Here is a 14,759-nt window from a genome sequence, read left to right on the forward strand (position 1 = left end):
TAGGCTGATTGATTGAATGGGGAAGAAGAATGGCTGCTCTCTGTTAACATTAATCCTCATTTCTGAATGTTCATGTCCCTTTGTGTATTGACATTTCGTGGTTGTGTGTTTAAATGTCTTTGTTCTTCTCTAAAAAGACTTCTAGTTGAGAGAATTGGAGTGTTACAAAATGGAAAGTTTCAGTCTTTGCCCCTGAGTCCCATCCTAGCATATTTCAGACAATGCTATTGCTCTAAATATTGTTGCTAAAAATGTTTTGTTTTACAAGAATACTAATGCACATTAGTTTCAGGACAAAGATTGCCCAGAGCACTCTTGGATTTGGGCTGAGATTGCTGCTGAGCAGCTCCCGTGGGTGTGCTCCTTCCATACTCAGTTTAATTATTACTAATGCACACAATTACAGCAGCTATTGAAGCCTTTATAGGGTAATAACATCCTGTAGCTGATTGTCAGTTTGCTCATTGCCCTGTTTTTGCTACAGAACCGATTGGAAGCATGTCTTCCATGGAGGTGAATGTGGACATGCTGGAGCAGATGGACCTAATGGACATGTCTGACCAAGAAGCACTTGATGTCTTTTTGAACTCGGGAGGCGAAGACAATAATATGCTTTCTCCTATGCTGGGTATGATGCTAGTAATGACAGTGTGCTTAGAGACAAAGTGATAAATCACCAGAATTGCTCTGATTTGTAATGGATGATATTATCTCATAAAATGCTACACTTTATGTAGATTGAATATTTTTCGTTAGTGGTTTTCAAAGCATTAACGTTTGGTTGGAGTACAAGAGCGCTTGCTGCAAAAGTACTTGATATTTCTGGACTTTCTCTTTTTTTAATCTAGTGGCTGCAGCTCCGTGTTACGTTTGTCACAGTATGAATAGGTGTTACATACTGCTTTTAAGGTGCACTTTTTTTCAATATGAAGTTAATAGAGGACATTTTAACAAACATCAACAGAAAGTTTGCGGTAATTAGTTTTTTGGTTTTAAGACTGCTTTCTTAAAGTTTGTCCAGCATTTTGGTATTTTGAAGTAAACTTGGACTAGTTGTATAGTGTAAGATCTTCAGCAAGAGGTATTCAAAGACACAGTTCAACCCAGCAGTTCATATACAGAACATCGTAATGCTCTGGAAGCTTCTGAATAGTGATTCTGATACTGAAGCTCTTTCATGTAGCCTTCTTACAACTAGTAATATTAGTTAAATTGGATTAAATTAATCTTAATCCAAAGTTTTGCTTACGTGTTCTGAGGAACAAAACCAGATTTACATTTTGGAATGTTGCAGCATGATGAGGGATCAACTTAAAGCAGGGAATTAGTAATACAGGATACTTTATCCAGCAGGGAAGCATGCTTTCTTAATTAAAAAATTTAGCACTAAAATGCCTTATCCCAAAAGAGCCAAATGAGTTTTCTTGGGGGAGATGATTAAGCTCCTTTACATGTACATTTGATTTACTTTGAAAATAAAAGTTGAAATAATTTTATAAAAGTACTTACAGTGAAGAAACAGCATACTTTAAATCCCATTCTATATTTTAGGATACATAAAGAAAAATGTTTATAATATCCTGGAGTAATTTTCTTCCTCCCTATGTAGAGGTGATTATTACCCACTGTGAACATTGAAAAGCTTAGGGTAAGTAGTCAAGGCACACTTGACTACTAAAGGTTTTTGTGGGTTTTTTTGCAAAAACTAAATTCAGATGGCTGGTTTTGGATAGGCATAAATTCCTGCATTATTAAAGTTGGTTGTTGTTTGAGCACACAATTAATTACAGAATCTAGGACTGTTTTTCCCTTGCTGGGTCTTTGGCAGATGTCCGACCAAGCAGCTTTGTGTCTTAGCACAGACATTGTAACTGGATTATCTAAGGAAGTGTAGAAACTACAAAGTGTGGTTGTTTTTTCCTAAATAGATGTAAAACTTACAAGCCTTCAAAAAAAATGTAAAATTTATTTTGTGCTGAAATGTAAGTATTACAGTGCCTGTGGATAGATAGCATATATGTAGTTATTATATATGTGCACCTACACTGTCATATAACGTACTGGTGCTGTAATGCTCCAGCACTGTACCCTTAACGCAGAGGCTGGATGGGCTTGCAGCAGGACTTACTCCTCTACAGTTACTACTACTACAATGCAACAGCCTTGTCAGTCTTACTGTTGTGGTGCTAAAGGATTAATTTCCCTCTGAATTAGAAGGGATTTTTGTGCTCGCTTTAAGGACCTTACACCCTAGTTTCAAGCCCAATATACAATAGTCTTCATTCTCAGAAAACATGAGATAGTTTAAAGGTAACTCCTCATTTTGCCATCAGTGGAGAACTGGGGTGGTCAGGGCAAGATTTGTTTGGCAATTTTACTGAACACCACAGAATACAGGTAAGTTATTTTAGTAACTGGTAAAAATGAAAATTGACTCAAGACATTAAAATATTTTCAAATTTGTCTTGCTGTAAATTTTGCCAGCTTATGGGTATCAGTTTTCAAACATCTCATAAGAGTCAATAACTCGAACTGAAAAATTTACTCGCCTCTGCCACTCCAGAAAACTCCTCTCTGTGCATTGTGTAAATTAATCTAATGCATGCTGGTGTGCACAACATAAAGACAGGTGTCTTTAAAAACATCTTCCTAGTATGGCTTGTGTTCAGTGCCCATTCATGTCCCGTTTGAAGAAGCAACTTGGTGGACCTGCTGGACATCCTGGCCTGACACCGTTGGTCAGAGGGGCAGCGTGTTTTCAATCCAGGCAGGCTGGTCAGCTGTCAGAGTTGTGAATGTTGTACCAGGTGCTTAACAAGTGGTGTTTAACCTGCTTGAGGGCACGTTTGCCACTGGAGTATCTGGGTCCCAGAGAGGCTAAAACAATGGGCTACATGCTGCCAAAGTTTAGGTCCAGAATTGAAGATTGCAGTTAGTCAGGGCAAGAAATGTGTCTGAGCAAGTGCCTTGTACAAGCAGATTCTGCTGCCTGCAGATGCTGTTATGACTGATTCCTTGTTAAAATTTAATTCGGATACTTGATGAGACTATGAGGACCAGGGAAATGTTGTGTGAACTGCTCTGCAAACAGCCCTAGCAGAGGTAAGGTGTAGTGATGAAGCTTATTTCCACCCAGCACTCTTGAAATTTTTTTTAAATTAAAATTGTTACAAAATCTCTTAGGATTTTTAAGAGTATTGTGTCACTAAGGTGCTGAATTTGGGTGCCCTAACCATGAGGAAACACTTGCTAGGTATAACAGAAAGAAAAAAGGGTTTTATTTGGCAGATCACATAGAAAGAGTGTTTGGATTTTTTTGTTCTTATTTACTGCCAGAAAGTGTCTGGGGAAGAGGACCTAAAATAATTTTGAAATCTGAACACTCAAACTATAAGCAAACACCATTACACTGAACTTGCTTAGAAGACTTTTTACATAGGATATGGAGGAAGCATAGTCTTAAAATCCCATCTGTGTACACTTGAGCTATGATACGGCTTTACCAGAGGAATGCTTGCACGCTGTGTACAATAACTTGTTTTTCTTCTGCGTCTTGATTTTTAGTCAAAACTAGAAATTACTTTATTACCTATCTCCCGGGTAACGTGTGGGTTTTTTTTCATTTCACCCAGGTTTATTCATGTTGTTCTGTTGGACAGAGTTTGTCTGGAGGATTTTCCTGTTGGTGCTTATTCTCAGCACATGCTGAAGTCTGAATGGACTTTTATCAGAGTTAAGTTAGGAGAATTAAGCGGTCTTGGCAAACTGGACATCAGCTATGTCTCTTAGCAGTCAGGGACCTAGTACTCCAGCAGTCTTACCTTACTTGATCTCAAGCATTAGCAATACTACAACAAATGAGGGGGACACACACCATCAGAAACCGATTAAAGCCAGCCTCTGGCTTATATTGGAGATCAAGGTCAGAAGAGCCAAAAGGAAGCTTTGCATTCTGGGAGGGTTTTTATGGTATTTTGCAAAAGAAGCAAACCAGCCTGAATGCAGCTCATGAACCAACCCTGAGCCCGGTTAATATACTGACTTCTCAAACCACTTGCTGAGCCGCAGCTTGATTGTTGTTGTTGTTCTTTTCCCAACTCTTAAGGGCCGGACTCCAGCACCTACGTGAATGAGATAAGCCTCCAGGTCCCGAGCCAGTCCGAATTACGACAGAAACTGTCTTCTCTGTCATCAACCTGTACCGACTCTGCCAGTCAAGACGCAAGTGAAGGAGAGTCTCCGGTTGTTCAGTCCGATGAAGAGGAAGTTCAAGTGGACACTGCCCTTGCTGCTGTAGCTGAAAGGAAGGCTGCTTCAGATGTTAGTGATGAAAGTGACTCTCAAACTATTTGAATCTTAAAAACCATATCCTTTAAGAATGACGCCTGAATGAATGAACACGTGAATGAAGAGCTTGCCTGTGTAACAATTGGCTAACCAAGCATAACAGCCAGACCTTTTTACTTAGTAATACAGCCTTTTTACAAAGTTGCCAGTCATGTGGAGGTTGTTTTTTTTTAAAAAAAAAAAAGCCTAAAGCACACACACTTTAAACAGTAATCTTGGGGCTCAGGGGAGCAGTAAAACTGTTGTATATACTATGTATAAGAGAATTCAAGGGCAAAGATAGAAGTTACTTTGACCACTAACCTTTAAACGGCTGATTGGAAATCTTGGTGTGTAATACTGAACCCAAATTGTTCCTTGCATGTTTTGGGCTGCTGCAACTGGAGATTTAGGATCCAAACCAAAATGAAGACTTATTTTCTACTTCTTTACTACCTACTGTCTGCCTACGGCCTTTGTCTGCTCATGCAGCAGTGTCTACTCTCTCACACCTCTTATTCAGGACCAACTTAGTTATCATAGGTGTTAAGAAAAAAAAATGAAAAGGAGGAGAGATGCATATTGAAATGTTACACTCCACATGGAGTAGACATCTTAGCATTGTATAAACTTACTCCTCTTTTGAGATAAAATAAAGTATTTCTATCCCAACCACGTCTTTTACTTGATTGCCCAAATATTTTATCCGTGACAGTGAACAGAGGAGATTAACTCAGCAATCAGAAAAAAAAAAAAAACACAAATGTTATTTATGCTGAGCACCAGTGTAATTTATTTTTCTGTGTTAACATCTGTTTGACTACACTGATGCAAGCCAGCAATTTAAGGGAAATAAACCTGAATGAATTATAAATTAAGTGCGTACATGTTATAAACCTTAGGATCTATAGTCATCATCATCTTGCTGCAGTCATTTTTCTCTCTACAGTTGAGGTCTGAACATGTCTAACACCTGTTTCTTGTCAAGTCTCACACTCTATTTGCAGGCATCTGCTCTCCTTTGAGAAGGCTCCTGGCTCCTGCTCTTCATGCACGGAGGGAAGGAATGTAATCAGAAACAGCGTGAGTAAAAGGATGAGCTGTGATGTAAATCCCTTCCACAGTCCTGTCCTGACACAGCCAGGGCTTGGGAAGGAGGCACCTCCTGCTGCCTTTCCTTCAGGATTCACCCTGTCTCCTCTTACCTAAGTGCTTCCTCACCCCTCACTAGGAAATCAAAGCTGGAAGCTCCCCTGCCCTGCAATCAGATATTGACTATTTATCAAGGCATCTGTTGAAAGCAACTGTTCTTTAAGGGGCTCATTTTACTCACTTTCCAGAAGACAGACAAAATGTCCAAAAAGGTTTTGGTTTTTTATTAAACCTTGTAGTACAAACCTGGAAAGTAAACAAAAAAACTGGCAATAAACAACATGAAGTCTTTCCTTTCAAGGAAAGAGAGCAGAGCAGCGCTAATAAATTAAATGTCAAACTGTAAGCCATAGTCAGAAGTTTACTGTCAAGAGGGAAAAAGTACACAGCAAGGCCATAAAAACCAGACAACCACATTTGAAAACACTTGACTCTGTTTATGTTATTGTTAAATATTCCAAAACAGTTCAGTCTTCTGCAACAACAACCAACAAATTGTATTATAGGACTTTCCTGACAGTCACCACTGGCAAGCTCAGTGCAATATGGGTAGCTACGGTATTGTTGAATTCAATTACGAAACAAAACAGTTTGTGAAAACATTTTCCCTTTTTTATTCCACACATACTGTACACACAACCAGAAAAGGGCAACAGCTACTCCATTATTATTTTTTGTTGTTGTTCAGTGATGTAAGCAGCACTTATAAATGTTACAAGAAAAACCCTGTAAGCATCCAATCCAACCGATGAAGAAAGTGAAACGTAAGGCTTTTCTTCATCTCGTCTCTTCGCCGTCCCTCCCCCCACCCCAAGAAAAGGCTCAAGTATTTAAAAAAATTTACAGGCATATGTACAAAAGGTATGAATTTTTTTTTTGTTACAACATGAAGAGAAAAAATAGACAAGATGAAAGCAAATGCATTTTCACATTCAAAAGAAAGATGCAGACCTGCTAGTGGCTCTAAATGTGATCACATAATGAAACAAATTCAAAACAAAAATTAATGCTCGACTGTGTGAAGGTGTGAAAAACAGCAGTGGAATGGAAATGGAATGTTAGAAAGATTGCACGTCTATGACAAAAGAAGCACTTATGGCTTCAATCACTTTTTTCTTTTTTTTTCTTTTTTTAACTTTTTTTAAAGGATGCTATTGAAGGGTTTTTGATAAAGTAGCCAACAGCACCAAAAAATAACAGAATGGATTTCCTAATGAAATCAGGCACAGTTTTCCCTCACGTGACTCCTCAAGGCAGGCAGTCTTTTTTCCTCCTTTTTTTTTTTTCTTTTTTTTCTTTTTTTTTTAAATTATTTTTCCCCCTCAAAACAGATGCATAGTGATGTGCTGGTAAAAGAGAACATACTCCAAATCTCCTCCTTTTGCCTACAGTTAAGAAACAAAGTCCGTCTTCAGCTGCCATAACCTCCCAAAGAAAGTGTGTATTCTCCAATTTAAAAAATTACAAAACTCATCTTGCTGTGACAGAATAAAAGACAGCCAAAGTAAAGCAATTTCTTTCAAGTTTTTGTCTCCTATCCCTTTTCTCTCTAGAAAAATCTGCTCACATGACTGGAGAACAAATTAGAAAACACATCAAACTTTAACCTATTAAAAAAATGGGTTAAAAGCCTTTTTTCCTAGTTACCAAAAAGGCCTTTTTTCTTTTTTTTCAGCCATAGGGACAATACAAATTAATCTTTTATCAGCCCCTTGCCGGTTTTCAAACAGTGAACATACGGCAGTTTAAAAAAAAATCAGACTGCTGTATCTATCTATCCTAAGTACAAAAAAAATTCAACAGTTTAATGCTAAAACAAAATTAGTTCTCTAAAACCAGAAGAAAATCTTCTTTAGAGCTAGTGCAAAGACAGCTTGTATTCTACAGCAAGTACTCCAAACTATGGTATAATAATTACAAAAAATATATATAAATTGACAAAATGAGAGTGTTGGCATCTTCAGGATTAACTTGAAGCACTTTTGGATGAACTGGAGGATGAAAGCCTAGATGATGGCACGTCAACTGTCGCTCTCTTACGAGGTCCTCTTTTTGGTGTAGGCTTGCTGATACAGTTCTCAATGCTGCCATTTTTACCAGATACTTTTCCACAGATTTGATTGACTAGACTGATTATTTGTTCCTGTTCAAGAAGCGGGGAAAAAAAGAAAACACAAATTAGCATCTGCTCTTTCTTCAGTCACTTCTGATGGACAGAGATGTAGTGCTGTCTTTCTAACTGAAAGTACCTAACTGGAGGCGGGGGGGAAATATATATTTGCAAACTATGCAGAACCTTGGCTCATATACTACTTATTCACAACCGGGAGTTTGGTAAAAAGTACTGTGTGGTATCCCAAATACTGCCCTGGCTGAAACTTGCTCCCTCCAAACTTAAAGCCAGGAATCAGTAGAAGTAGAAAGGTCTGAGCTCTGGCCACCAAGCAAGAATAAAGAAGCTGGGCTGCAAGGTCACTTTAGTAATGTCGAAAATGTCCTGCAGATACAACTTAAAACCCACTGCTAAACAAGGTTACAAATGCCATAAATTTACATCCACAGTAACAATGCTTATCATTTACTATTTGCTAAATTTGTCTTTGAAATTGAAGAAAAAGATTCCACTTCTTTGTGACATGGGTATCATTGGTCACAGGATGCTACTTCTGTTCAATGCTCTTTAGGATCTCTTTTAATGCTCTGAGCCCACACTTAGAGTGCGTTGGTGTGCTGCCACTCAGAAAAAGGTCTGCAGGTCCCTGGCATGATGATGGGCACAGGACAGGAGTCTCTGAACTGCACATCCAAGTGTCTCGGCTACAAGGCCGGCGCTAATTCCACTGCATTCCATTGCATTCGAGGATTTGATCAAGTTGGGGGGGTTGTGTGGAAGAGTTTCCTGAACTGGCTCTCTCATCCTAGTGAGAAGGCTGGGAAGTGATTTTTGTGCAAAGTTGAAACAGGTTCTTAATTAAGCCTACCCTAACGGTTAAACAGATTTAACAAAAGGCATTTGACACACAAGTTTTCTCTCACCCCATTCACAGCCCTCAAAAAAAAATTCTGTAACAATAACCAGGCATGCAGTTTCAGAAATGTAGAAACTTCGTCACAGTTTTTTTACATTTGGAAAAAATCATTCAGTACTGAAGCTGAGGTTTTCTTGCCTTACCCAGCACAGCCTAAAACATCTACTTTGCAATCGTAAAACCCGGGAGAAATAATTATTGTACGTCATGCTGCTGGAAAGAGTGGCTTTGAAAACCACAACAGTCAACAGATGTGTGAAAACACAGGATATAAGGGACTAAATAATCTCAAGAATAAGAGAAATACATTAAAATTTCTGAGTAACTCCCTTGAACTCTTTCTTGTTTATCACATTACGGCGGCAGTGTCACTGTTGTCTTGGCTTCGTGGGTTGTACTTGTTTTTTATCTACAGCACCTGATACCACAAGAGAACCTACTACTAAAAATGAACAGGGCTGCAAGGGTGTGATCCTCCTCCTACTTCGACCTTTTGGGGTTTTTTTCCCCATACCTCTAAGCGCATACATAAGAAACTGCTGAAACACCCACCTCAAAAAGCTACTTGTATGAGCACCGATCCCAAGAGCTGATTTTGTCCGGGTTAACACTAAAATGCCCGGGGAGCGGGGCCTCTATTTCCCAGCCATCCCCTCGCACAGCATGGAGAAGTGGGGCTCACAGGGCAGGGGAGGAGGCGGGACATGACTGTACCCCTGTGTGGCTTTAGCCCAGAGCCCAGGCACAGTCCTACAGCAACAACTTGAGTGCTGTGAGTACTCACTGTCACATTTGCTTGAAGCCATTTCTGGGCCTCTCATCTACAAGGACTCTACACGTTTGCCTCAAAGAAGGTTCAGGCAGGACAGGAGTAAGTCAGCGTGAACTTTCATTTATCAAGAGACAGAAGTTATCCCAAAGTACAGCAGTTACCATAAATGAACCAAAGCACACACTCATGTTCTACAGCATCCCAAAGCGCTAAATAGTTTCTCTGCTCCATAACACACATTGACGCTTCAGGTTCTATCTTTGTAATAATGTTTCCCTCTATTTCTTTTACTTAGATCTTAATAAAGTACTTTCTTCCCACACCAAAAAAAACCCCAAGCACCGTCTCCTGAGGTCTTGGTAGGACAAAAAGCAGAGTCAAGTCTACTCCCCAGTTTTTCAGTATCACAGCTGACCAGCACCACAAAGCTGTATGGTACAGACCTCATCGTAACGGTACATCATTTTCAGTCCCCGACAAGACTTCTGTTTTTCCACATGCCGCAGGGCACACTCCAAGCAGAAGACAACATTTTCATTCTCCTGTACAACCTATATAAAAATGCAGAGGCGGTGGGGGAAAGAAGTCCAGTGAGCTCCAAATTGCAGCCATGTTTTACACAGATTATTGAAATATTGTGTGAACTATTAATGCTGTATTTTATTTCAAGTTAGTGAAAAGAGGCATAAGCAAAAAGCATTACACATTTTGACATGTTCCAGAATGTGTAAGAAGAAGAAAGGACATATCCCTTTTTGAGTGCTAATGTTGGCAAACACATAGAATGTTAAAAGAAAACAAAAGTAATGAAGACCAAATCCAAATAATGATATATGCATAAAGCTTTAGTGGCATCCAATATGTAGCCTAAAGATTTCCTGAAAACAGCTGTTTCCCGTTACTTTAAATGCTGTCATGAATAAGGATAAGATCAGAAGTTTAGCCACAGGATTCCTCAGTGACTGTCACTTTCAGCAGAGCTCACATTTGCTCAGCTGGCCACCTGTCAAGCCTACACATTCCACTTGGAATTTGACAACCAAGTGGATTTCTTGTCCCTTACTACTGGTAAGAGCGACAAGAAAAAAAAAAAAAATCCCTCCCTTGATTACACTTACTTGAGACCAAACGGACCAGAATTAAGAGGTTTTTGGTTGGTTGTTTTTTGTTTGGTTGTTTTTTTTGGGTTTTGCTTTGTTTGTGGTTTTGCTTTGGGTTTGTTGTTGTTGTTTGGTTGTTGTTTATTAAAAAAAAATGCACAAAAAAAACCCAAACTCATTTTAAAGTTACTTCAAACTAGTGCCACTCAAACACTGGCCTGAAGATGTATAAACTGAGCATGTTCTGTCCTAGGGAAGGAAACAGCTACATCTGATCATTTAATCCTTACATTGTATTTCCATCAAAAACCTAACATTTATAAACAAAAAACCTGAAAGATGACAGGAAGACTGAATATGGACTCACGTGCAGTGTATTATGATGCTTACTTAAATATCTGATCTTGGAATTAAGTGGTACATAAGGTTGTGGGAGAGGCTTTTGCTACTTTTAATGAAATTGCTGTATCCCTAGGTGTTCTGCATACAGCTGAAAACCTGACAGTGTCACCACACCTTCAAAAGCCAGCAGGCAATTATGTCTAAAAAGGGCAAGTTTATGGGCATGGTGCCTATTTTTGAACAGACAGCTGTCTGTTTTGAACAAACAGCATCTTGGCTTGATGGGTGGGCTACATCCACCCTGCCATTTGGCTTGCAGGGAAACTGTCGCAGCACAGGCTGTAGCTGCGTGCCTGAGACGTGGGGCACGTATTTGAGTTGCCAGCTGACCCCCAGAACTGTTCTGCCAGACTTTTAGTATGAGCAGCAACCTGCAGGCATCTTTGTTACCCCTTCTAGTGCAAGGCAGACATGCTCATGGGCATCCAAGAGCAGCCGAATGACTAGTTTATCCCTTCCTTAACTAGCTGACACCAACCGATGTCTTCTGTCGCCACTGCCCAAGGCGATAAATGTTCTGACACAAATCAACACTTCCGCATCCTGCATGGGGTGAATGAGATGTGTCTCTATAGCCTATTACGGTATGGGGACAGTACCCCAGCGCTGGCAAAGGATGTCACTCACCATGGAAAGATAGCACAGGTGCTGACAAATCTGGCATCTCCTCTCTGACGTTTCTAGCTGCAACCACTTTCGAGGCTTTTTCTTTCCATCCACCCCAGTGCTGCTGCTGTCATGGCTGCCGTAGCGCGCTGAAGAATGGAGACCTGCCTCGTAAAGCTGCCGCCGCTGCCTCAGCTCCGTGTCCCTGTGAACGTTTGATGCAATTAGATACTGGCACCGTCTCATAACCACCACAAAGCCACCTACAATCACCCCTTTACCACCATCTCTGAAACCTTAGCTCCACACAGCAAAGCCCTGAGTGTTGTTGGAGGTTGGTGCCCATTCTCTACGCATGGTGAGAGACAGCCAAGCACCACAGAAACGCTGCCTGATTGCAAAAGCTATCTCCGGATTTTAACAGCGACCACTGTATCAAGCCAGTGGTTCTCAAACTGCTCCACAGGGAACTGGGGACTGCCGAGTGCTTCCTGGAGGTCGATGGGTGCTTGGGGCCATGTGGAGAGTCGGGAGATGTGGCTAACGTGACTGTCATTCCTGAAGTTGCCAAAAGCCACCTTGAGGAGGAGGAGCCGTTGCCGTCAGGAGTAACATAGCCACCTTCATCAGGAGGCAGAGATGGACCACGGACCTGCTGCCACCAGGTGCTTCAGGCAGGAAAGGGGGAGCAGGGCAAGTGATTGTGCCAAAAGACGAAGATCTTGCTGTACACCCAGGGGAAAAAGAAGGAGATGTCAATCAAGAGCAAAGACTAAGCCCTCTAGCCGCCCTTCACCCACGGCGTCTGCAAGGTGGACAATACTTCCCATGCTGAACTACGCAGCATTAGGAGAGCAGGTGAAGTTGGAGGTGCGTGGAAGAAGGCAAGTGTGGACTGAGCTGAGCAGATGGAAGGGGACAATAAAAAAGCTCACCACCAAACACAGCTGAAGATGGGTGGAGAGCCAACCTAAGCAAATGGCATGGGCAAACTGAGCAACCAGGAGAAGAGGCGGCAAAAGACACAGAACAAACAAGCAAAATACAGCAAAGGAAAAAAAAAATATGGCACAGTATTCCACTTTGGTTGGGTTTTTTTCAGGTTTTGTTGTGTGGGATTTTGTTTTACATAAGCAGCCTCAGGAAGGACTGATATCCTCCAGAGAATTCCAACCTAAGCATGAGAACAAGTTTGAGAACCACTCTGATAGAGGTCGATGTGATGGTCTAACAGCAAGTACCAACATTTCTGTTTCACCTTTCGCACTTGCAGAGTTTTCCTCTTCAAGGAAAAATAAAAAACAAACAAAAAAAAAAACAAAAAAACAAAACCAAAAACCAACAAACCACTTGGAAGTGATTATTCCCACAGGGGAACCAGCTGCAGGTAAAGCAGTCAGCACACCTCTTTGTATTTCTTTCTGAATATTAAAACAACATATGGGCTGTTTTCCCCTTCAGCATGTCACTGGAAATTTTCCAAATGAACATGCTAGTTAGTTAAATACAGTTTGTAGATTCCATTCATCAAAACTTTCTTGACATCTCGAGTACCAGTTGTCACAAACTTGAAAGATAGGTAGCAACTACATGGTAGGGAACAAAAGAGAAGATCATTACAAAGGAAGCCAGGCAACATCATATTTTCTTTTTTTTTTTTACCTATCTTAAGAGAAACCTTAAACATCTTTCCTTAATACTGGAGAGAAAAAGGAGTGCAAAGTTAATTTGCTTTAAAACATTTAAGTTCTAATGCAAGATGCATTAGCACCCATGCATAAGCTGTTTGCTAACTCAGTGGTTTAAATCAAGACAACTTTCTGAATACAAAGTACCTTCTGCAGCTGTGGTGAAACAATCCTGATGCTGAAGACAAGGGTTCCTGGTGCAAAACCCATGAGAGGCATGGATTGACAGGGGCTACTGATGCCAAGAGGCTGAAAAACTGAAGAAAGGTATTTAGCCGCTTGGCACCACGTAGCTCACCTAACGCATCAGGAAATCTTGACTCTCGGCAACAAGAATCAACAAAATAAAACCAAACCGTAGTTTTAGTTCTTTGATGGTGCCCAGAGTAGGGAATTCTTAGAGCAAGAGACTCTAAGATCAGGTACAGCCAAGGAAACTGCTTCTTCCACATGTGGCTGTCTTTACTGGGCTTTTGCTTGGTTAAGTAGGCGCAAGACATGCATCTGAAATGGTTACTTACGTCATCCACCTCTGGAGTCTGTCAATGAAAACAAAAGAGGTACAACAGGCCCCCAATTCGTTACCTGAGCTCTCCAAGAAGGGATGATATCGTACTCAGAGTTGGTCCGTTTTCCTTTTTTGCTTCTGCTGTTGCAATCTGATAAAGCAACTTTTCCATTGAAAATGGTTTGGCTATACGTCGTCTCTTCATTTCCTGGGACAGAAATGGCCAAATTAGTTCTTGAGCAAATCAGAAAATCAAAAGTTATGCAGCATGAATTCAGCGTAGCAAAACGTGGCCTTTTTAAAACAACCACAAGTAAAAGCTTTCCGTAGTCCAAATGAAACAAAATAGCTCTGCTCCAACTTACATCCAGCACGAACTTCACACTGAAAAAAACGCTAATTAGAAATCAGTCCTTTTAGCGGAAAGCCAGGCGCCCACGTGCTTTGCTGAACTGGGTCTTCCTCTTGAGAGGACTATGAGAAAAGATCTTCTGCATGTGCTTCAGGCAAACTTCAAAAACCAAACGCATACTACCAGCCACAATCAACTGCTTTCTGGGAGAAACCCTGGTGCCTGTTATATCTAACATTTTGTTTGCATTCAAAATCACCAGCAGAGAGAAGAAAAGTATCTGTAATGCATGATGGCTTTTACGTGAAGAAATCAATCTGTACACTATCTTTTCCTAATATGTTTTGCTGTGGAGTTTAGTGCAGAGAAAAGACAGGCAAAGTCTGCATACGCAAAGAGACTGAAACCAAATGCAAGTACTCCAGTGTCACCATATTTTAGGTATACCCTTTTTTTTCAAAACAGAAAACTATTGGTGGAAAAGGTGAGAATAGGAGAGATGTGAAGAAAATGAGAAGAATAATTTTAAAAGGATGCCCAGGCATAGGTCAGCATGCAGTTCACTGAGGTAGAAGAACCAACAAACACCTCAAAATTCCCTCCCTAAAAATTCGCTTTTCCTGTGGAGGCCAAGAGGAGTAACTCAATGACTTAAGCTCAGTAATACACTCTCAGCCATCCTGTAAAATCTATTCTTCTGACTTGCTTCAAACCCAGGACTGCTGTCATTTTGCATCTCTTAAAATATCAAATAGGTGCTGAAGAATGAAAGACAACAACTATCAGAACGGGCAGATGTCAGGGAAAAGAGACAACAGGAGAAA

At 40.5% G+C, this 14,759-nt stretch overlaps 2 protein-coding genes across 4 annotated transcripts in view; one reads left to right on the forward strand and one right to left on the reverse strand.

Moving 5' to 3' along the window:
• Nucleotides 1-5,240, forward strand: part of DTNBP1 (dystrobrevin binding protein 1) — a 73,575-nt gene extending 68,335 nt beyond the window's left edge. For both annotated transcript variants that reach the window (XM_082046121.1, XM_082046122.1), the window contains exons 9-10: nucleotides 485-628; nucleotides 4,106-5,240. In XM_082046121.1, the coding sequence (XP_081902247.1) occupies nucleotides 485-628; nucleotides 4,106-4,353 (392 nt within the window). In that variant the 3' untranslated portion in view covers nucleotides 4,354-5,240. The remainder of the gene's footprint in view (nucleotides 1-484; nucleotides 629-4,105) is intronic.
• A 441-nt stretch (nucleotides 5,241-5,681) lies between these two features.
• The window catches only part of JARID2 (jumonji and AT-rich interaction domain containing 2), a 228,380-nt gene continuing 219,302 nt past the window's right edge, over nucleotides 5,682-14,759 (reverse strand). The window contains exons 15-18 of one of the 2 annotated variants that reach the window (XM_082046119.1): nucleotides 13,661-13,791; nucleotides 11,409-11,592; nucleotides 9,723-9,830; nucleotides 5,682-7,621 (exon numbers count right to left, since the gene is read on the reverse strand). In XM_082046119.1, coding sequence (XP_081902245.1) covers nucleotides 7,445-7,621; nucleotides 9,723-9,830; nucleotides 11,409-11,592; nucleotides 13,661-13,791 — 600 coding nt within the window. In that variant the 3' untranslated portion in view covers nucleotides 5,682-7,444. Of the gene's footprint in view, nucleotides 7,622-9,722; nucleotides 9,831-11,408; nucleotides 12,974-13,660; nucleotides 13,792-14,759 lie in introns of those variants that run through there. The other variant, XM_082046120.1, reaches the window with a different exon arrangement.

This window comes from Streptopelia decaocto (genome assembly GCF_964273445.1).
Source record: "Streptopelia decaocto genome assembly, chromosome: 2".
Classification (NCBI taxonomy): Eukaryota; Metazoa; Chordata; class Aves; order Columbiformes; family Columbidae; genus Streptopelia; species Streptopelia decaocto.